The sequence below is a fragment of the Tachyglossus aculeatus genome, chromosome 25 (assembly GCF_015852505.1).
Source record: "Tachyglossus aculeatus isolate mTacAcu1 chromosome 25, mTacAcu1.pri, whole genome shotgun sequence".
NCBI lineage: Eukaryota > Metazoa > Chordata > Mammalia > Monotremata > Tachyglossidae > Tachyglossus > Tachyglossus aculeatus.
This window is the reverse complement of record NC_052090.1, coordinates 17,480,155-17,502,790: the sequence shown is the minus strand read 5'-3', so window position 1 is coordinate 17,502,790 and position 22,636 is coordinate 17,480,155. Positions and strand designations below refer to the sequence as shown.

At 43.6% G+C, this 22,636-nt stretch overlaps 1 protein-coding gene across 1 annotated transcript in view; it reads right to left on the bottom strand.

Moving 5' to 3' along the window:
- Positions 1-22,636, bottom strand: part of LOC119945434 — a 73,948-nt gene that overhangs the window by 5,282 nt on the left and 46,030 nt on the right. The window contains 1 exon segment of the mRNA XM_038766525.1: positions 10,277-10,535. Within this exon segment, the coding sequence (XP_038622453.1) occupies positions 10,277-10,535 (259 nt within the window).

Here is a 22,636-nt window from a genome sequence, read left to right as displayed (position 1 = left end):
GGGGAATCAGAGGACCTGGGTTCTAATCCCTGCTCTGCCACTTTTTTTTTTTTTTTTTGGTATTTGATAAGTGCTCATTATGTGCCAGGTACTATTCTAAGCACTGGGGTAGAGACAGGCTAATCAATTTGGACACAGTCCATGTCCCAAAGGGGGCTCACAGACTTAATCCCCATTTTACATAGGAGGTAACTGAGGAACAGAGCAGTGAAGTGACTTGCCCAAGATCACACAACAGACAAGAGGCTGAGCTGGGATTAGAACCCAGGGCCTTCTGACTCCCAAGCCTGCTATGCCTGCCATGTGGCCTAAGGCAATTAATTTCATTTATCTCTGCCTCGGTTCCCTCATCTGCACAATGGGAATTCAGTACCTGTTCATTCAGTCATATTTATTAAACGCTCACTGTGTGCATAACACTCTACTAAGCACTTGGGAGAATACAACAATAAAGAGTGACAATCCCTGCCCACAATGAGTTCACAGTCCAGCTGTTCCCTTTCCTGCTTAGCGTGTGAGTCCCGTGTGAGACCCGATGATCTAATATCTACCCCAGTGCTTAGTGCAGTGCTCGGCACACTTTAAAGGCTTAACAAATACCACAGTTATTATTATTAGGAAGAAGATATTTTAATCAAGAAATTACACTGAATTCACTTATTCAGGTGGCCAGCACCAACCTCCATATAAATATGTTTTTGAAGAGCTTAAAAAATAGCTTCTCTATTTGCCCAAATTACTAGAAACATTCCTCCTTGTGAGTCAGTCTCGGTGCTTTGAGTAAATATGTATTTAAACTTTTTTTTTCCTCCCACGGTCATTTTTTAATTCCAGAACACAAACTATATTATGTACTTTTGCCAAAAAAAGTCTTTCTTTCAATGAAAGGTGTTTTTTGACTTTTTTTATGAGTGCAGAAAAGCTTCACAATCTACGTCAATAGATTATTTTTTTAACCAATATAATCCTGAAATCGTAGGCCCAATTTTCTCCACTCCTTGGAAAAAAAAATGTTCCAACAGAGATCTTAGATGTCTAATTTTAGCCAAGAGTAAATGTTTAAGCCTGACTCAGAAACCTCTGATCAGAGGAGAGTGGATGGAAACCCAAATTCAACTGACAGCAAAACAGTGCTCCTTTGACACTGGTACTGGTCACCTCAAAATGTACTTGTGTTCGGATGTGTGCAGTCCTCTCTCGTTGGAACTGTATGAGCCTATTCTTCCTTTTCCTTTCCCTCCACATCCTCTGTGCAGAAGAGGAATGAGCTGTTTGTTACATGAGAACTTGCATGGCTGTTCATTCATTCAGTATTTAGTGGGCACTTACTGTGTGAAAACACTCTATTAAGTGCTCAGATGAGAGGAGTAGCAGGGAAAATCTGCTTGCGTGGGTTCTCTTTCAGTACTGCTAGATTGTAAGCTCCTTTAGGGTGGGAATCATGACTAGTAATTCTAATGCATTCTCCTAAATCCTTGGTACAGTGTTCTGCACACAGGAGCCCCACAAATATTATTGATTGAATGTCCTACCCAGGGGAAGAATGGGCTGCACATCCCCATAGTGGGTGTGCCCTGGAGAGCTAGACTATCTCTCTGTGTAAGCTTATTGAGGGCAAGGAACCTGTCCACCAACTCTGTTGTACTCTTCCGAGCACTTAATGCAGTGCTCTGCACACAGTAAGTGTTCAATAAATAGCATTGATGATGATTCTCCACTCCTTTAAGTTGCCCAGATGGGAATGTGTGAAGGCATGAAGAGTGAATCTCTGGGCCAGTCCCCATATACCTGGAGCCAGAATGGAGGGAAACAAGAATTCAGTGGGCAGAGGACTGTACGCAAGAGTACTGTGCTGAACCCTTTGGATAGTACACCAGAAGTATTTATTGTTCATCTCTCTTATCCGCTCCTCTATATAGCTCCTCAAGAACAGGGAACAAGACTTGAGCATAAGGGAAAGCTCTCCCATCAGTCTTTCAAAGGTATTTATTGAGTGTTTACCACGTGCAGCATACTGTACTGTAAGCTTGGGAGAGTACAATACAACAGCATGATCCCTACCCTCACGGAGTTTACAGTCCCCTTCAGCCGGTGACATAACTAATACGTGCCAGGCGCTGGGAAGTCAAATATGCATTGTCAGTGATGATGTGGAATCCGGTAGAATCGGAGCAGTAACTGAGAAAACTGGAAAATTTTCTGAAAACCATGACCAGAAAGCACGGAAAGGGAGGGACTGTTAGAGGAGAGACAAATCATCAAAAATGAAATATCCCCAGGGGAATAGTTTCGACACGGAAAAATCAAAATCCACCAGTCTTCCATCTAGGCTGACCGGGTCGCTCCCCAACTCGGCTGACTGCAATCAGGGCCCTGCACACATCAGTAAAGGAGGTGACCATTCATGTCCGTCTTCCCCTCTAGACTGTAAGCTTGTTGTGGGCAGGGAATGTGTCTGTTATATTGTTATAGTGTACTATCCCAAGTGTTTGGTACAGTGCTCTGCACACAGTAACTGTTCAATAAATGCAAATGACGGACTGACTATCCTGGAGAAGCCCCCCTCCAACCAGGCAAGGTCACAGATCTAAACCCAGGGCCAGTTCTATTGACAAATGGGATAGAAGGACAGACTTTTAGATGATTTTCAAGGCTGCCATTGTTTGTGTCTTGGTTTAATGGATTTGGGGACAAAGCCACAGCCAAGTTAAATGTCTTCCCAAGACCACACAGGAAGTTAGGGCTGAACAAGGCATAGTAACCCTCAGTTTCCTGGCCCTCGGTTATTTCACTGAATCCTGCCGGAGTCTTGTAGATAAGGAAAGAGAGAGCCAGTTGAGACACTCGTGTGAGAATCTGGACCCATGTGTTGTCTAGTAATTGATGTAACTGTGTGTAAAATGGAGATTTTACTCATCTATAAAATAGAGATTAAATACCTCTTCACCGTCCTACTTAAGTTTGAGCCCCATGTGGGACAGGGACTGTCTGGCCTGATTATCTTGTATCTACACAGGGCACAGCATAAGAGAAGCAGCATGGCTTAGTGGAAAGAGCCCAGGCCTAGGAGTCAGAGGTCATGGGTTCAAATCCTGGCTCTGCCAATTGTCAGCTCTGCGACTTTGGGCAAGTCACTTCACTTCTCTGTGCCTCAGTTACCTCATCTGTAAAATGGGGATTAAGACTGGGGACCCCACGTGTCACAACCTGATCACCTTGTATCCTCCCCAGCACTTAGAACAGTGCTTTGCAAATAGTAAGTGCTTAACAAATGCCATCATTATTATTATTATTATAATGCTTGGCACATAGTAAGCGATTAAGACATACCATAATTATTATTATAAGTCTTATTAATGCCATTTTTTTTCTTTCAGGGAATTCCTAGAAACCTATTCCCTGCCTTTACTTTCCATACCTGTATCACGAATTCTAGACTGTGAACCCACTGTTGGGTAGGGACCGTCTCTATATGTTGCCAATTTGTACTTCCCAAGCGCTTAGTACAGTGCTTTGCACACAGTAAGCACTCAATAAATATGATTGAATGAATGAATGAATCCATTCCAACTCCCTCCTTACAGTAGAGCAAACTATCTTAAATCATCAGAGCTAGACGTTGTCTTAGTTGCATTAGTTTTCCTAATGTGAATCAACTTTTGAGAATGGCCTTAGTCCCCAGGCTCAGCAACACTATAGGGTCAGAGCGGTCAGTCCGTCAGTCAATCAGGCACTGTACTAAGCGCTGGGGTGGACACACACAAATCGGGTTGGAAACAGTCCCTGTCCCACATGGGGCTCACAGTCTTGATCCCCATTTTACAAATGAGGTAACTGAAGCCCAGTGAAGTGACTTGCCCAAGGTCACACAGCAGACAAGTGGCATACATAAGTGCTGTGGGGTTGGGATGGGGTGAATATCAGAGTGTTTAAGGGATACAGACCCAAATGCATGGATGATGCAGAAGGTAAGGTAATTAAGTTCTCCCCCTTCTAGACAGTGAGCCCGTTGTTGGGTAGGAACCGTCTCTATAAGTTGCCAATTTGTACTTACCAAGTGCTTAGTACAGTGCTTAGCACACAGTAAGTGCACAATAAATACAACTGAATGAGTGAATGAATGAATAAGCTCTAGACAGCAAGTTCATTGGGAGGGAGTGTGTCTTCCAACTGTTATTTTGTACTCTCCCAAATGCTTAGTAAAGTGCTCTGTTCTGCAGTGCTCAATAAATTTGATTGATTGACGGGTGGTCGTGGGAAGGTTTCTTGGAGATGGACTGATTGGGATGTGGTTTTAGTAGGGCTGGAAGGGATCCCAGAGGCAGCAGTAGCGCAAACCCCATCTGCCGTCCCATCCCTCCTGCTCCCCAACGATTCCTCCAATGCCGGAAAGAGTTGACCATCCTCCTGAGTGCCTGACTGACTAGAAGGGGCACAGGGGAGGAGCCGGATCAATATCGTCTTACCGTGCGAAACTCTGTTTTAGCTTCCAGGCTATGATAAGCAATTGCGAGCCTTCTATTGATGGGAGGGGAAATACTGATGAGAGAGTTCTGACTAATCAAATGCAGGCTCTTCAAAATCAATAAGCATTCTAGATCAGGCTGGGCCAAAGAAGAGGTAGCGATTTATTGTCAGTTTGATGGATTTCATCAGCAAGGTGCTGCCAGGTGACCCGCTCCCAGGAGCCCGCAGATCTCCGCTCAGTTCTTGTCCATTTCAAAGCGAGGGGAGCTCAAAAGGACTGTTACGATGCCTACAGGGGCCGACTATAAGAAAAGTTGGGAGATAGCTGGCAGGAATTTGCAATGAAAAAGGGTAAAATGTGGTTTGGCAGGAAATGCCTGGAAAATGTGAAGAAAGGAAGGAGTGAGACAGTGTCGAAGCAAAGGCTGTGTTTATGAAACGAGGTCCAAATTATGGTTTCACCAACCCAATTGAACAAAGAGCCTGGAACAAAACTGGCTTCCAAAAGCTTTAAATACTCTGACTATCCTGGTAATAACTAGCTCTTCCAAGCTATTTCCATTCTGGAGCCTCAGGCTCACCTGCAGTGTTATTCACACATTTATATTATAATTTAGGTTTATTGCTTATTCTTAGATTTATTGCTACTTACTATAAAAATGAACAAAAATGAGTATGCATTTAACCACAGGGGAATGAAATTGGGCAATGGAGAGCATAAATAACAACACTGACTAGTATACAATAACTTCATTTATGCACCACTCAGTTTCTATGGAGTATGGAAAAAAAATAAAGCCCAAAACACTCTATGAATCTATTTTCCACAGTGATCGAAAAAGCTGTCTTATTTTTGACACATTTCTTGATGTGCCATGTAATTTGAAAGTCCTTATGAACAACTTCCAGGCCACACACCATCTGTCTGGGCAAGATTTAAGCAAACTACAGAGAAGGAGTTGGGATGCTTTTGAGAAGGGCCAGGACAAGAGAGTCTCTTGTAACTTGCTGCCTGACTGACAGACAGACTGACTGACCAACTGACTAGGATTGCCAGAGTTGGAGGCCGATATATCGGGGTGTGTCAGCTGAGAATTCATCTCCCAAACCCCATGAACACATAGGAGAGATCTTATTTCCTCTTCTCCCACTCCCTTCTATGTTGCCATTATGTTGGCCCATTAGGTTGGTAGACTGTTCAGCGCTTAGAACAGTGCTTGGCACATAGTAAGCATTTGTGCATATCTGTAATTTATTTATTTATACTAGTATCTGCTTCCCGCCCTTAACTGCAAGGGAGGGAACATGTCTACTAACTCTGTTATATCGTACTCTCCCAAGCGCTTAGTACAGTGTTCTGCCCACAATAAATGTGTTTGATTTGATCTATTGAGACAGTGACTGGCTAAAGTCCTCCTTTCCACAGCTAGCTATTAGCCCCATCCATGAAATGCCCTTACCGTTCTGCATCTATCAATCTTTTCCTCTTATAGCAGACAAGCAGTTCTTACAATGCCATCTCCAGGAAGCCCTCCCTGATTTATTAGAAGTGAAAATGTGTTTCCCCTGCTCACCCACTACCGAGTCAGTCAAAAACAAAGTAATGCACATACAGGATGTCTCTCCCCGCTTCCCCTTCCCTTCAAAAAAAATCACCTAACACACGGCCTAGTGGATACAGCACGGATTTGGGAGTCAGAAGGACATGGGTTCTAGTGCCGGCTTCACCACTTGTCTGCTGTGTGAACTTGGGCAAGTCATTCCACTTCTCTGTGCCTCGGTTATCTCATCTGCCATATGGGAATTAAGACTGTGAGCCTCATGGGTGACAGGGACTGTGTCCAGCACAATTTGTTTGTATCGACTCCAGCGCTTAGTACGTTACCCGGCACATAGTTAGCACTTAATAAATGCTACCATTACCACCATTATTATTTGGGGAATTATCGTGCCTCGAAGTGGTGGGATACTTTCGGTATAGCTGCTCAAGATAGGCTCACACTCCTCTTTGGAGATGTTAGCTTTGAAAACTACTGTTCTCTTTTGAGTGCCCCGACCAGCTGACATAGGCACAAGCAATTTTTAAACAATCAGTAGTGTTTAGTGAGAGCTTACTGTGGGCAGAGCACTGTTCTAAGGCTTGGAAGAGTATAATGCAATTGTGTTGGTAGACATGACCCCTGCCTTCAGGAAACTTTCAGTCTAGTGGGATTTCCAGGAGGAAAGTTTGGGCGACATCCCTTCTGTTTACCCCCATACTTCAAGGAACCAGTGTAATGTTTCTGAGATTTTTTTTTCTTAAAATGGTATTAGTTAAGCGCTTACTATCTGCCAAGCACTGTACTAGAGAAGCAGCATGGCTCAGTGGAAAGAGCCCAGGCTTTAGAGTCAGAGGTCATGGATTCAAATCCCAGCTCTGCCAATTGTCAGCTGTTTGACTTTGGGCAAGTCACTCTCTGTACCTCAGTTACCTCATCTGTAAAATGGGGATTAAGATTGTGAGCCCCCCGTGGGACAACCTGATCACCTTGTAACCTCCCCAGTGCTTAGAACAGTGCTCTGCACATAGAAGCACTTAATAAATGCCATTATTATTATTATTATTGTTACTACTAAGTCTGGGGTAGATAAAAGCTAATCAGGTTGGACACAGTTCATTTCCCATGTGGGGTTCATAGTCTTAATTCCCATTTGACAGATGAGGTAATTGAGACACAGAGAAGTGGAGTGACTTGCCCAAGGTCACACAGCATATAAGTGGCAGAGCTGGAATTAGAACTCAGGTCCTTCTGACTCCTAGGCCTGTTCTGTGTCCACTAGCTGAAGTTCATCTTAATCCACGATGACAAATCCAAATCTTTGGATCAGTAGCTTCAGCCTCCACTTCTCTTCAAGAAATCTCAATGCCAGTTCACCCTCCTGATTGACAGGTAAAATAAGGCTTTTCCATCAACACTTCCCAAGTCTGTTTATTCCCTGATGCCACTGCTGCCCTGGAGTAGTCTCTGGAATCAGGAAGGCTTTGTAGGAAGTTGAGAGTGAAGGGAAAGGAGAGGGAAAAATCAGGGCAGAAGGGAGGTTGAGGAGAACTGCTGGAACTCCTATCTTATTTCTTCTCTTTCCCAGTTTTTTATGATATTTGAAGCACTTACTATGTGGCAAACACTGTTCTAAGCACTGGGGAAGGTACAAGTTAATTAGGTCAGACACAGTTCCCGTCCTGCACAGTTGAGAGAACTGAGGCACAGAGAGGTTAAGTGACTTACCCAAGGTGACGCAGCAAGCAATTGACAGAGCCGGAATTAGAACCCAGGTTCTGTAACTACCAGCCCCGTGCTCTTTCCACTAGGCCAAACTGCTTCTCTAGTTAGAAAGGCAGGCTCCGGTACTCAGTCCTGATGGAAGGGACAATGGGGAGCTTGCACCCAAGTGTGTAAGCTCCTTGAGAACTGGGACCATACCTTCGAACTCTATCGTACCAAGCACTTAGTACTAAGCAGTACTACTGAGTACTTACTACTGCATCTCTCCACCCAGATGTTCGATAAATACTATTGCTGGGTTGATCACTGGATGATTAGCCAGGCTCCTTGGCCAGTGTTGGCTCTCTTACTGTGCCCAGATCCATAGCTGTTGGCTTTTTAGAGAGCGAGAAGGAGGAGTCCTTTTTCTTTCTGGAATGGTTTCTTTCTGCCGTTGGCTGGCACTTCCACCAGCCTTCCCTTTGGGTCTGCAGTGGAGGAGAATGGAATATGGCAAACCCAAAGAGTGATTTTCTGGTGTATTACCTCCCCTGGCTTTGCAATTGGGTGGGAGTTGAGAAATGTCTCTTTCCTCGTTTCTAGATGGAGATAGAGGATATCAGGGCCCATGTTTTCGAGCATAAATGAAATCAACCGGGGCGAGAGGGCTGGGGACCTGATAGAGGCGGGGCAGTGGGTAATAATAATAACTATTATTATGTTTGTTGAAGTGCTTACTATGTGATAAGCACTGAACTAAGCACTAGGGTAGATCCAAAAGATGAAATCAGACCCAATCCTTGTTCCGCACGGGTCTCACAATCCAAGTGGGAAGGACAGCGTGGCTCGGTGGAAAAGAGCCCAGGCTTTGGAGTCAGAGGTCATGGGTTTGAATCCCGGCTCCGCCACATGTCTGCTGTGTGACCTTGGGCAAGTCACTTAACTTCTCTAAGCCTCAGTTACCTCATCTGTAAAATGGGGATTAAGACTGTGAGCCCCATGTGGGACAACCTGATTACCTTGTATCCCCCCCAGCGCTTAGAACAGTGCTCTGCACATAGTAAGCGCTTAACAAATGCCATCATTATTATTATTATTATTATTTAATTCCCCATTTTACAGATAAGGAAACCGAGGCACAGAGAAGCTAGCTGACTTGCCCAAGGTCACACAGTAGCCAAATGAAGGGGTTGGGATTAGAACCCAGGTCCTCTGGCTCCCAGGCCTGTGCTGTTTCCACTTGGTCACACTGCTTCCCCATCACTGAATGCCCTGGCGTATGAGGGGAGAATTCTGCACATTGTTTCCTGGTTTCCACAGCAGACTTTTCCCATGCACCATAAACCTCATCCTATTTCTGTTTCCCCTCTTGGAGGAGCCTGAAAGCTCTATTGATTGAGTTGTTGAATCAGCGCTCCTTGTTTCTCTTGGGATTATATATGAATCTTCCCTTTACCTCAGCGCTCCCCCTTCCACTCCCAGGAGCATGAATAAACAGCTTTCTCCCCGCCCCCATTTCCCCTAACTAGGACACGCAACGCCATCTAATATGAAAATCATTTTTACTAATGTTTTTTCCAGAATGTGCACTGGAACAAAGCTTCCTTCGGTGAGGTCCAGTGAAAAATGTTCTTCATTAATTTGGTGTTTATCCGGTCCCATGTACTGAAAGACCCAAGCCAATGAAATGCAGAGTATCCGTAATGTGAATGAGAAATCCAGTTTTCGGGCCAGAATCCTCTAGTTCTACATGAAATATTTATTGGCTGGCTTATAATAACTTTATAAAAATACGAGAGTGCTCTCTGTCTCTATGCAATGAAGCAAGCCGATGATCTCTAGGCCTGGGAAACCTGTAACTGGCTTCTTGGTGGTGTTTGTTTAACTGCATTCCCGAGAGGCAGAATAATGGTTTGTGGTCCGACTCCCTAGCAACCCCTTTGGTCCTTCCTCCGGGCTGTGGAGTGATTCCGGGGAGCCTAAAGACAATGGCCTCTTGCTCCATGATCTTAAATCTTTCCCCCAAAGAGTTAAGTGCTGTCTCAATTCCGAATCTTTGCGATTCCTACTTGTTAGTAAGAGCTCAGTAAATACCTTTGATTGATTGATTGATTGATTGTTCAACCTATATGCCAGCTAACCCCTTCTCTATAACTGGGGGCCTGTTCTGTTTTCTCTCTGTTATCCATCCAGAACATCTTCTCAGGAGAAAGTCAAACAAACACCCAGAAAATGTTTCAAGAAAGAAATAATAAAGGAAGCCTCAGTGTGCTGTAATTTATAGAGCTAACTGTATTTGGTCCTAATGAAAACATTATGTGAGAGAGGAGAAAAACAAAGAAGAAGCATTGCATTATCTCAAAGAATGTGTTGATTTTTTCCTCATTGTTCCCAAACAGGACTGATTTTGACATATGGCCATCTTAGGGACATGGTGAGGATAATGTTAAAAGGAATATAATATGTATGTATCGACTTGCTTCTGCTTCACATTACCATACATCTGCTAGCATTTAAGGCCTGAAATACGAGAAAATTAAATCTTACTGTCTGAAAATCCCACTTACCTTCGCAGGCCGATACTTTAACCCTATCCAGGGCCTTTTCTTCTTTATCTTTCCCTTTCAGGCCCAGGCCGTGGTCTGTGGCAAGCTCCCGGGTGCTGAACACGAGGTCTATGAGTCCATTCAACAGAATGACTTCCTGATGGGATTTCTGCTTTTTGGCCTTTTTCACCACATTGTAGAGTTTATTAGGATCCACCATCACCTGGGAATATCTCTCTGGATTCTCAGGATCTGTGATCAAAGGCTTCATGTACTGAACCTAGACGAAAGATCAGAATATCGAGGAACCACAGTGAATTCAAAATTGATCACTCCCTTGAGTCACATTAGCAGATATCCTCATTCATTCATCCAATCGTATTTATTGAGCGCTTACTGTGTGCATATCTTCACACGTTCCTGTGGCTGTTACTATACTGATTTGGAGGTTTAAATAAAAAATGTGTAGAAGTATTACCCCCCCAAAAATAATCAAGAAACCTTAAAATAAAGGGAAGGTGTCGGTGGACGGCAGCAGCCTGGCAAAGTGGTTAGAGCACGGACCTGGGAGTTGGAAAGTCTTGGGTTCTAATCCTGGCTCTGTCCCTTGTCTGCTGTGTGATCTTGGCCAAGTCACTCCACTTCTCTTTGCCTCAGTTCCCTCATCTGTAAAATGAGGATTGAGACTGTGAGCCCTGTGTGAGATGGGGACTGTGTCCAACCCGATTTGCTTGTATCCACCCCAGTGCTTAGTGCAGTTCCTGGCACAGAGTAAGCACTTAACAAATACCACAATTATTATTATGATTGTTAGGACAGAACTGTGGTCAAAGAGGACTGAAGGAGGAGGAAGTCTTTTCCAATAGCCCTCACTTTCTGGGGACTGCAAGCCCCAGCAGCCAAAGGATTCTTAAAGCTGTCAGAACTTTCAGGATGAAACTTTGGGTAGGGACTGTCTCTATATGTTGCCAACTTGTACTTCCCAAGTGCTTAGTACAGTGCTCTGCACACAGTAAGCGCTCAGTAAATACGATTGATTGATTGATTGATTGATGAGTTGGATCCGACTAATGAGAGTCAGAATTTGGCCAAACAGTAAGGCAGGCAAAGTTTTTAAAATCCAAGAGATGAGCCTTCCCCCTTCTTTGGAGGGTTTGATTTGAAGAAGTGCTCTGCTTGCTCCATGTGGTTCATCTGGAGGTATTTGGACCTGAGAGGCATGTAGTCTAAAGGTAAATGTTTGGGGCTGGGAGTCAGGCCATCTGGGTTCTAGTCCCAGCCCTGCCCTTGGCCTGCTGTGCAATCTTGGGCCTCAGTATCTTCATCTATCAAATGCCCTGCCTCCCCTATTCCCAGGGATGATAGAGGGTAAAATCGAATGACTGATTTGAAAATGTTATTTGGGAAACAAGGGAGTATTTATTCGGGCACAAAAACAAACCAGGCTAAGGTAATTGCTTAATTTTAAAAATCTACATTTAACTCTCCTGGTTTGTTTTTTTTCCCCTCTCCACATTGAATTAGAATTCTCATATGATTTTTAAAATTCTGAGGGGACTCTGTCTTTTCCCTCAATAGAAATTATTAACCTCCTTTTACAAAATGCTACCTGGGTTGTCACCATTTTCCCATGGTGTAGAATCGCAAAGCGTGAGACTTTGAAAAATGTGAAGTGGAAGGGAGCGAAGAGCTAGTGTCTGGATTACTCAAGGGGGAAGTAAGGAGCTGAGGCAATTATTGGACTTTCAGGCACACAATGTACTAACAAGCTCAGGGGGTGTCAAGAAGAAGTTTTCAGCCTAATTGAAGACAAAAATCAAAACCATCTTGATAATGAAGGACAGTTTTATTGTGATTATCCATATGTTGCCTATAATCATCAAATTAATTGTCCAGTGACTTGAGTTTCCACTCCATTTTTGTCTCTATAGACCCAAAGTGCTTGGGTGGAAGCTTTAATTACTTCCATCATGTATATTTTTTAAGAAGATTTCAAAACGTACAGACCTTGAGTTGAGGGAACGTGTCTACCGATTCTATTATTTTGCACTCTTGCAAGCGCTTGATACAATCCTATGCACACAGTAAGCGCTCGATAAATATGACTACCCTCATCAATTTAATGAACGTAGAGCCATGGAAAACTACAATAAATTGCTGCAGCAATGGTCCCCCACTCCCTAATTGAACCATCCATGCATGCAAGAGAGCATCACTTGAGGCAGTGATGTAATGGGTGTGTGACTGTTGGCAGTGGGCACGCAAACCCTCCATGAATGCCTAAGAGTTGCTTCTCCCCACCCTGACACAAGGGAGGAAATAGTTTACGATAGCCACTAATCCAGTGTGGGGGGAGAGACGGGGAAGGTGGGGAGAGGGGGGCATTACACTATATTTGGAAAGATTTGCCACAACAATACCCCTACTGGCTCATTCCTAGTTTAAAGTAGCTGTTCAAAAATTTTGGTTGACTGACTTCACGTTACATAAACCAAGAACTGAGCAAAAGAGATAAAAAGTGTCATGATCCACGACACTAAGGAATCTTAAAAGAAAAGTTCCTGTTTACCCAGACTACAGAAAAAATGAAGTGAATCTTTCACTTCACCTCATGTTCCTAATGCACTATGAATACTAGTTACATTTCCCACTCTTTCAGAATATGATCTCTTGGGCCGAGTAATTCTGACCTTAGCTTCAGCCCCAGGGGAGATTTTTCCTGGGTAAGTTGGAACCATTAGAGAATTGGCAGATATGCAGAACACTTCTAGGATAATATACCGGTGAAGAACCTTTCAGATATTGACTCTGACTTGACACATAAATGAGTTTCAGGTTCAGTTAGTCCCAATTAGGATGACATGCCGTGGTTACTTAATATAAGGTACAGCTAAAGAACTCGGTGGCAATTGGAACAAGGCGCTTAATTCAGTATTTATCAGAACTTAAACGTTCTCTATTCAAATGGTTAAAGTTGGCTACGTTGGCTCTAGAAAATCCTAACCACCCAGATAAGTGAGGTTTGGCCCGCCAGTTGATCTTTTGATCTTTTAGACTGAGAGCCCACTGTTGGGTAGGGACTGTCTCTATATGTTGCCAATTTGTACTTCCCAAGCGCTTAGTACAGTGCTCTGCACATAGTAAGCGCTCAATAAATACGATTGATGATGATGATGATCTTCCCCAGCCCTGTTCTATGGCCAGCAAAGCTAGAACTCTATAAATCTTCTTGTGGGTAGGGATCATGTCTGTCAATTCTATTGTATTGTACTCTCCCAATCCCTTAGTTCAGTGTTCTGCTTACAGTAAACACTCGATAAATACTATAGATTGATTTTTAAAAATGCATGGCATGTCCACCAAAAGCTTCTCTACTTCCCCAAACTGGTCCATGAGTGTGTTCCACTATTGTCTCCACCAACTTGCCCCTGCCACTGTGTGTATGTGGTCAGTTATGCCCACATGGGAACTGTCCCAGCGGGAATTTGCCAGCATCCCGTGGGCCGGGTCATCCCCACACGGAGCAGAGTGTGAATTCAAATGGCCAATATGGATAATTGAGGATAGAAGTCTCTCTTCTAGTTTGGCTAGCTGTACAGCTCACAAACTATCCACACCTACCAGAAAACTGAGGCACAGCATGGCCTAATGTATAGAGCACAGGCCTGAGGCTCAGAAGGACTGGGTTCTAATTCCTGCTCTGCCACTTGTCTGCTATGTGACCTTGGGCAAGTCATTTAACTTCTTGGTGCCGCAGTTACCTCATCTGTAAAATGGGGATTAGTACTGTGGACCCCATGTGGGACACGGACCGTATGCACCCTGATTAACTTGTATCTATCTCAGCGCTTATTACAGTGCCTGGCACATAGTAAGTGCTTAACTTACCTGAAAAAAAAACTAGTAGACACCAGCACTGTGTGAACAAGGTAGGGGCTCCTTGTGGGCAGGGACCATATCTATCAGATCTATTATAATATTAGTAATTATAGTATTTGTTTCGCTCTTACTATATGCCAAACACTGTTCTAAGCACTGGGGTAGATAAAAGGTAATCAGGTGGGACACAGTCAACGGTCCCACATGGGGCTTACACGCTTAATCCCCATTGTACAGATGAGGTAACTGAGGCACAGAGAAGCTAAGTGATTCACCCAAGGTCACACAGCAAAAAGTGGTGGACCGGGGATTAGAACCCGAGGTCCTCTGACTCCTGACGCCGTGCTCTTGCTGCTAGGCCATGCTGCTTCTGTTATACTTTCTCAAGTGCTTACTGCAGTGCTGTGCAGAGTAACGTCTCAATAAACACCATTGGTTGAATGAGGGAAAGATTCTTGGGCTTTTGTTACTCTATTTATTTATTTATTTTACTTGTACATATCTATTCTATTTATTTTATTTTGTTAGTATGTTTGGTTTTGTTCTCTGTCTCCCCCTTTTAGACTGTGAGCCCACTGTTAGGTAGGGACTGTCTCCATATGTTGCCAACTTGTACTTCCCAAGCGCTTAGTACAGTGCTCTGCACAAAGTAAGCGCTCAATAAATACGATTGATGATGATGATGATGATGATGATGATGGTTGGTGCCAATGTCACTTCATTGCCTCACAAGCCAGGCTAGGCTGAAATGCAAAGCATGATGGTGATGATGATGTTGGTATTTGTTAAGCACTTACTGTGTGCCAAGCACCGTTTTAAGCATTGAGGTAGATACAAGGTAATTAGGTTGTATCTACAGCCTTAATCCCCATTTTATAGATGAGGAACAGAGAAGTTAAGTGACTTGCCCCAAGTCACACAGCTGATAAGTGGTGCAGTATGCCACCTCTTCAACACAACCCAAGTAAGTGTAATCAAGGAACCAGAATCTTTGAAGGGAATTGGACAGGCTACGGAATAGCAGACAACACTACAGTCTCCTGCCAAGCCCTCAAGCAGAACTCATGCCCCTTGTGAGACAGGGACTGTGTCCCCAACCTATCTTGTATCTACCCCAGTGCTTAGAACAGTGACTGGCACACAGTAAGTACTTAACAAATACCAGAAAAAAAAAACAAAACAAAGAACAGCTCATCTTCCATTGGCTTACCCCTTAGCAAAACATGTGAGATCATCAGGATAAACTCTGACTTTACAATGGACATGCCTTCACTTTGTAAATAAGGTATTTACAACATGTAAATAAGGTATTTACAACATGTAAATGAATAAAGTATTCAAACATGATGTTATCATGTTTAATTTTTAAATAGTTCTCTCTTTTGAGGAATCATGGTGGTTTGCAGCTTGGGATGATGCTACAAGTTATGAAGAAATAAGCCCTACAGGGAATAGGATCCTTTCATTTAATTCAAATGAACATTTTGTTTATAGCTGGAAGAGAGCATTCTCCATTTCCGTAGCTCAGAGTGTATTCCCTGAGGACTTCAGATAGGCCCCTCCTCCCCCTGTGATTTAATTAAAAGATAAATGAACAACTGTTGTTTTTTTATGAGAAAAATTGACAAAAAGGAAACTGCCAAAATGAGAAGGGAGGGCAGGGATGAAGAGGCAGCTAGAAAAAGGACAAAGAAGTAAACAAAGAAATTATTTAAATAAAAATAAGATACATCATTTAAGTCACCCAGAGGATAAAAAGGAAAGTAATCAACTACATATGGAAAACTGTTTAGATCTGAGTATAAAGCAGACTAAAAATCAATCTCATTGTGGCTTATTTTTCAAATTAATCTAACACATTTATCCAAGCTTTCATAGTTTCAATTCCTTTTTACTGCATTATTGTCTCCTTCTCCCACTCCAGATCAGTCAGCAGGTATCAAAAGTCTGAGATGCAATTATAAGTTCAATGACTGTATAAATTTCTTCAGTAAATTAGATAACTTGCTGTTGTCTATTTGAACCTGAATATTGGCAAAATATTCAGAACTGAGTGGAATTATCAAAGCTCTTCTTTTTTATGACATTTTTTGTATTTTCATACTAAGGTACCCAGATTGACACTTGGATTTCTTCCTTTGAAAGCTTGATATTGTTTTCAGTGTCTCTTTCACGTCTCAAAGTTGAGTCCGTCTCCTGCAATGCCCCTGTAAATGTCTCTGTCTCACAACCCAAGGTCAGAGGAATGAAACAAGAGGGTGAGCAACCACCTAGACCCTCAACTTGCCCTGTATGACCTAGGGCAAGTCTCTGTGACCTTGGACAAGTCACCCAATTCTCTATGCCTCATCTATCTCGTCTTTAAAATGGGAATTAAGGCTGTAAGCCTCATGTGGGACACAGATTACGCCCAACCTGATTAGCTTGTAACTACCCCAACACTTAGTAGGGTGCCTGGCATGTAGTAACCACTTCACAAATACAATTAAAAAAAATAAAGAAATGAAAACCAAAAAAAAAATTTAAAAAACCCCTATGGTTCTGGAGGAGTTCTGCAAGTTCCCTTGTGTTTAATGCTTTCATCCTTCCCAATTTCTTCAGAAATGGATCCAATTGAAGTTGTTATTATACTCATCATCATTAATAATAATAATAATAATTGTGGTATTTGTTAAGCGCTTACAATATGTTAAAGACTGTACTAAGTGCAAAATATTCAGGTCAGACATAGTCCCTGTCCCACATGGGACTCACTATCTAAGTAGGAGGGAGAACAGGTATTGAATTCCATTTTGCAGAAGAGGAAATCACGACACAAAGAAATGAAGTGGTTTGCCAAAGGTGAGTGTAGCAGAATGCCTTAGTGGAAAGAGCATGGGCTTGGGAGTTGGAGGACCTGTGTTCTAATCCTGTTTCTGTCAAATGCTTACTTTGTGACCCTGGGCAAGTCACTTCATTTCTATGTGCCTCAGTTCTCCTCCTCTTCCTCCTTCTTAGACTATGAGCCCCATGTGGGACAAAGATTGTGCCCAACCTATTTCACATGTTTTTACCCCATTGCTTAGAGCAGTATTTGATTCACAGTAAGCGTGTAACAAATACCATTTTTTTAAAAAAGGTGGAGCTGGGAATAGATCCCTGGTCCTCTGACTCCCCAGGCCCGTGGTCTTTCTACTAGGCAATGCCCACTGGCCTTCCTAGCATTATTTCCGACAAGTTTTACCAACTGGGTTCTTGAGGGAATCCTTTTGAGAGGAAGAAATGTCCTCTTCCAAGAAGCTAGGGTTGAGTTGGGGGCCCACGTATTCTTGCTTCAAATGTATTCTGAGTATCATCAAGCCAGATACATTACACCATTTTAAAGTGAATCTGAAGTGCTTTGTCTTTAACACGAGGAAAGGGTGCTTTGGGATGGATGAAGACCACCTGCTATAGTAAGCAACTGCATTTTTAGCTAGAAATGGATTTACTAAGTATAAGAAAGGGAGGCCTACCGGTTGGCTAAATCCTTTCAGACCTTAGACCTCAGTGGTATTAACTAAACGCTTAGTGTGTGCTGAGCACTGTTCTTCGTGCTTGGGGGTGTACAATGGCAGTTGGTAGAAACGATCTTACGGTCTGGAGAGGGAAACAGACATGGAAATAAATTACAGATAGAGGAAATGACAGGGTAAAAGGATATGTACTTAAGTGCTGTGGGGCTGAGGGTGGGTGGGTAGCATGAGCTTAAAGGATTTGTTAGGATTGGGTCCAAGGACAGTTTTCTCTGGCAAGGATGGCAGTTCGGTTGGTGGGCAAGCAAGCAAAGATGCAGTTCTGGTTCCTGCCCAGGCTGACTAGAATGTCAGAGTGGCTCAGTGGAAAGAGCCAGGGCATGGGATTCAGAGGTCATGGGTTCTAATCCTCGGCTGTGCCACTTGTCAGCTGTGTGACTTTGGGCAAGTCACTCCACTTCTCTGTGCCTCAGTGACCTCATCTGTAAAATGGAGATTAAGACTGTGAGCCCCACGTGGGACAACCTGGTTACCTTGTATCTCCCCTAGTGCTTAGTACAGTGCTTGGCACATAGTAAGCGCTTAAAAAATGCCACCATTATTGTTATTATTATTTCCCATTACACCCCAGCTCATACACTTAGTTCCTCTTAAACTCACCTTCTCATGGCTCTTTATCAACTCTCCTGCCTCTTTCCCCATACTCTCACCTTTCTTCCTGCCTGGAACCATCTTCCCCCTTCAAGCCATCAGACCAAAGCTCTCTCCAACTTCAATGCTCTTCAAAAATCCCACCTCCTCCAGGAGGGCTTCCCTGATTATTTTTTCTTCTTCTTGGCTCATATCCTCCCATCCACCACCTCAGGACTTTTCTCCCACTCCTACACTCACGTGTTTACAACCATCCCTAGCACAACTGTGTACATATTGCATGCTGTACTATTTACTACTTACTATTACTAATAATTTTCTTCTCATCCATTTTTCGCTCTCTCTTCCCTGCTGTCTGCAGTTACTTTGAATCTGTCTTTACCCTGCTAGATTGAAAGGTACTTGAAGGCAGGGATTTTATCTAAATCTGTTGTATTCTCCCAAATTATCTAGTAGCAGCAGTTTGTAGCGGCTAGAGCTCGGGCCTGAAGACGTGGGTTCTAATCCCGGATCCTCCTCTTGTCTGCTCTGTGACATTGGGCAAGTCACTTGACTTCTCTGTGTGTCAGTTTCCTCATCTATAAAGTGGGGATTAAGACTGTGAGCCCCACGTGGGGCAACCTGATCACCTTGTATCCCCCCCATTGCTTAGAGCAGTGCTTTGCACATAGTAAGCGCCTAACAAATGCCATCATCATCATGTGGGACAGGGACCATGTCCAACCCAATTTGCTTGTATCCACCCCAGCCCTTAGTACAGTACCTGACACATAGTAAGCGCTTAACAGTTACCATCATTATTATTAGTAGTAGTAGTAATAGCATTTATTCAGGGCTTATTATGTGTAGAGCACTGTAGGAAACACTGGGAAAGAATATAGTCTTGTGAATTAGGCACCATCCCTGACCCTTGGGGGACTCATGTAGTACAATGCTTTGCATACAGTAGGTGCTCGGTGCAGGAGGTGACGGCAAACTTCATCAGCTAGGTTCATCGCCCAGAAAAACATGTCATTTCAGGTTCTGTCGACATCAGTGGCTAGAACAAGTGTCTGTGGCTTTGGCTTTCGCATTTCCCTTCTGGCTGAGGCTCTACGGAGAATAATTAACACAGAAAGAAATCCTCTGCCCTGAAACCTTTAACACAAAATGTCTGCTACAATTTATGGCCTGTTGGAAAAGGGACAGAGAAGTGGAAATTCTTTACTGTAGGGTGTTGGGGCATATTGTCAGTGCCCAATGTACTTTAGAGAAGTGCCAGTAATATTCCATTTAAACCAAAACATAATTGGCCTAGATGTAATATTGCTGGCATGCATCATTTCCCAGAGAATAAGAGATTTAATAGCAGGATCTTGCTCTGCTTCCATAGTGAAAGTTTTTCCTAGCCCCAATCCATGAATTTTATTACATAAGACTTTAACCAGCTTTTCACTGTTGGACCCGGAGCAGATACATCCATTTTGAATTGCTCTTTTCAGGTTTTAGTTTCTGGAGAGAGAAGTATCGTTTTGAAAACCAAGGAGAAAGCTATTAAGTTATGATGCCCTAACATCTCTTGTGTCCCTCAGGGGAACAATGCCTTTACTTTTCAAAAGTAGTGGAGACCTAGATGTTCCTTGAGGTGTGATCGATGTGGGGCACAAAATCCAAAGTATTAAGTCATCATTTTAAATGGAAATGGGCTCCAATTCTCAATGATACCCAGAGGCTACCGTAGAAGGGAGTGCTAATTTGATAGGTATCGGACCAGGGTGATTCTGAAGACAGTCCAAGTGGGCTTCTCTTAGTACTGATTGCCCAACTCAGGGCAGCCATCCTGCATTTCAGCAGACCCCTCCCATGGGGGGTCATCCCACCCCTCACTCCACCCTCACTGGAGGGAGTGTAGCAGCTAGACCGAGGCAGGAGGCCTTGGCAACTCCAGAACCCTGGTTCCTGACTCTAGAAGGGGGATGGCCTCACCTGCTCCACCTCCAATAGCAAGTTGGAGGGTGAATTCCTTCTGAGGTAACATGGAGGCAGCCATGCTTTTTAATGAGGATCTGGGGCTCCTTGACCCAAATCTGCAAGGGGAAACCAACCTTTAAGCCCTAAGTCAGCAAGACTGGGGGCTGCCTTGGGCAGGTGAGAGCCATATCCCACTAGTCCTGTCCCAGAGTCCAGTCCAGAAGCCCGGCCGTCCATCTGGTAGGACATCAGTCTTTCCCAGCCCCTTATCCTGCAGCCAACCACCATGGGGAGGACTGTGGTGGGGGTGAGGGGTGGATTTGAGAGCAGTCTTCAGGGTCCAGTCAGCCTGGCGCTGTCAAAGGGAGACAACAGCCCAGCACCATCTAAGCCCTTTGGGTACCAGCTGTTAATCAGGCAGATGCACAGGTCACTCAGAAGGTCACATGAGGGTGTAATCTTACCCTCAAAAAACTCTTGCCTGCACAACCTCAATCCAATTACTTTCAGTCTTAATTGTGACACGCAGCACTGGAAACAAATCCCTCCCCTCAGTCTAGAGCTGGCTAACGAGGCAGATTGTTGGCAGGGTCGTTCACAAGCATACGGATCCTGAAAAATCTGATTTCAAAATATTAGGCTCGCTCTATGCAGGTTCTTCTTATGAGTTCCTTGGAAGGACAGTGCTACTTATATTTAAGGTCTTATTGCTTGAAGTTAAGCCAGGTCCAGGATGGCATTGCATTAGATTTCCGATGGGGAGGTGTGGACAGATTTTTTGATTTAAGGTGACGCGATCCAGGGCAAACTGAATTTGAATAATGCACACTATCTCTCAACCTCCTGCCGAAGATGAATGATGATGACACGCTGCAGCGGTTCAAGAGGCTAGAAAAGTTTGACTTACTGGTCGGGTGCCTCTAAAACCAGTATTAGTCATTGTGTTTTGAGAGGCTAAATCCTATAGAGTTGCCTGATAAAGACAACATAATTAATCTAACCTTGTCCACTCACTCTCCACATCCATGTGCGCCCTCCTTCCTGGGGACAAATCTTCAACCATTTTAACTACTTTGCTCAAATTAAACAAATGTACACTGTTTCTGAGATCACTTAACAGAAATTTAATATTCCTTTGCTTAAAATAGTTCCCTTCTCACCTAAGGCCAAACCAAGGAGGAATAGGGTTACACAGGAGAATTGAGCAATTTGTTCCTCTTGGGAACAAATGGTGCGACTGGACATTTCATATTCGCCCCAACCCTAAACCCCAGAGTATTTAGGTACATTTCTTTAAATTGTATATTATAAATTACTTATTCATATTAATGTCTGTCTCCACCTCTAGACTGTAAGTTTGTAATGGGCAGCGAATATGTCTGCTAATTCTATTTGTATTCTACTCTCCCAAGAGCCTAGTACAGTGCTCTTGGTACAAAATAAGCGCTCCATAAATACCATTTATGTATTGAGAGGGGAAAAAGACCCTAAAGCTCCTGGCACCCGAAACGGGTCCCATTTCTAGAACCACAAGCGATTTTACTTAGAAAACGAATGCAGAGTTGTCTTGGAATGTGACTCTCTCAGAGCTTAGTGTGTGCTAAAAATTAGCTACCTAATCTTCCTCTTGCCCCATCAAAATCACGATTTGGACCTCAATTATCTGGATATTTTAATGATAAAGTTCCCTGCCTTGAGTATCATGGTAACTGAGGGCAAAATTGTGTCCTCTGCATCTTGTCTGGTTTTCCTTCACTCACCAATTTGCCTCTCCCCTGCGTAGAGGAGCCCGGGTTTAATCCCAGAGGTCGAATCTGCTCATTTCTTCACGGCCATCATTCCTGGAGGTCATCTCAGCAGGCGTGGGCCTGATGAGAGAACGGAACTGCCCTGCTTAAGCGGAGATGGCTCAGTTCCCAGAGTTTGGCAGTCTGAGGCTTGGCTAGATGCAGCTCTGTTTCTGTCACACCCGACATGAAACCTGGCCATCAAAGTCAGAACCGTATGGCTCCAGGAGGGTTACTGGAATGCCCTTTTCCAGAATTGGAACTGTCCTAGGAATCCATCCTTTCCCTGAAGGGCAAGCTCTGATTTTTCTGCTCGGTAATTAGGCTGAATCAGTCTGGAAAACAATGAGAGACAGTAATCATGAGCCCTGCTTCTTGAAGTTGTTCAACTAAATCTCCAGGAAAGTTGGGGGCAGTTTTACAGAGCACAACAAATGTATCTAAATATTCCTCAGGAAGAAATGAGAAATCTAGCCCGATAAGTGAGTAATTCCTATGAGCAATTAGTGATCAGCTGCAGCTGGAGGCAGAGATGTGTTGAGATGAGGAATGCAGCAAATAGGTAAGTCAAAGATAGCACCTCGAGTGGAGGCAGAGATCATTTGACAAGTGGTGAGTTT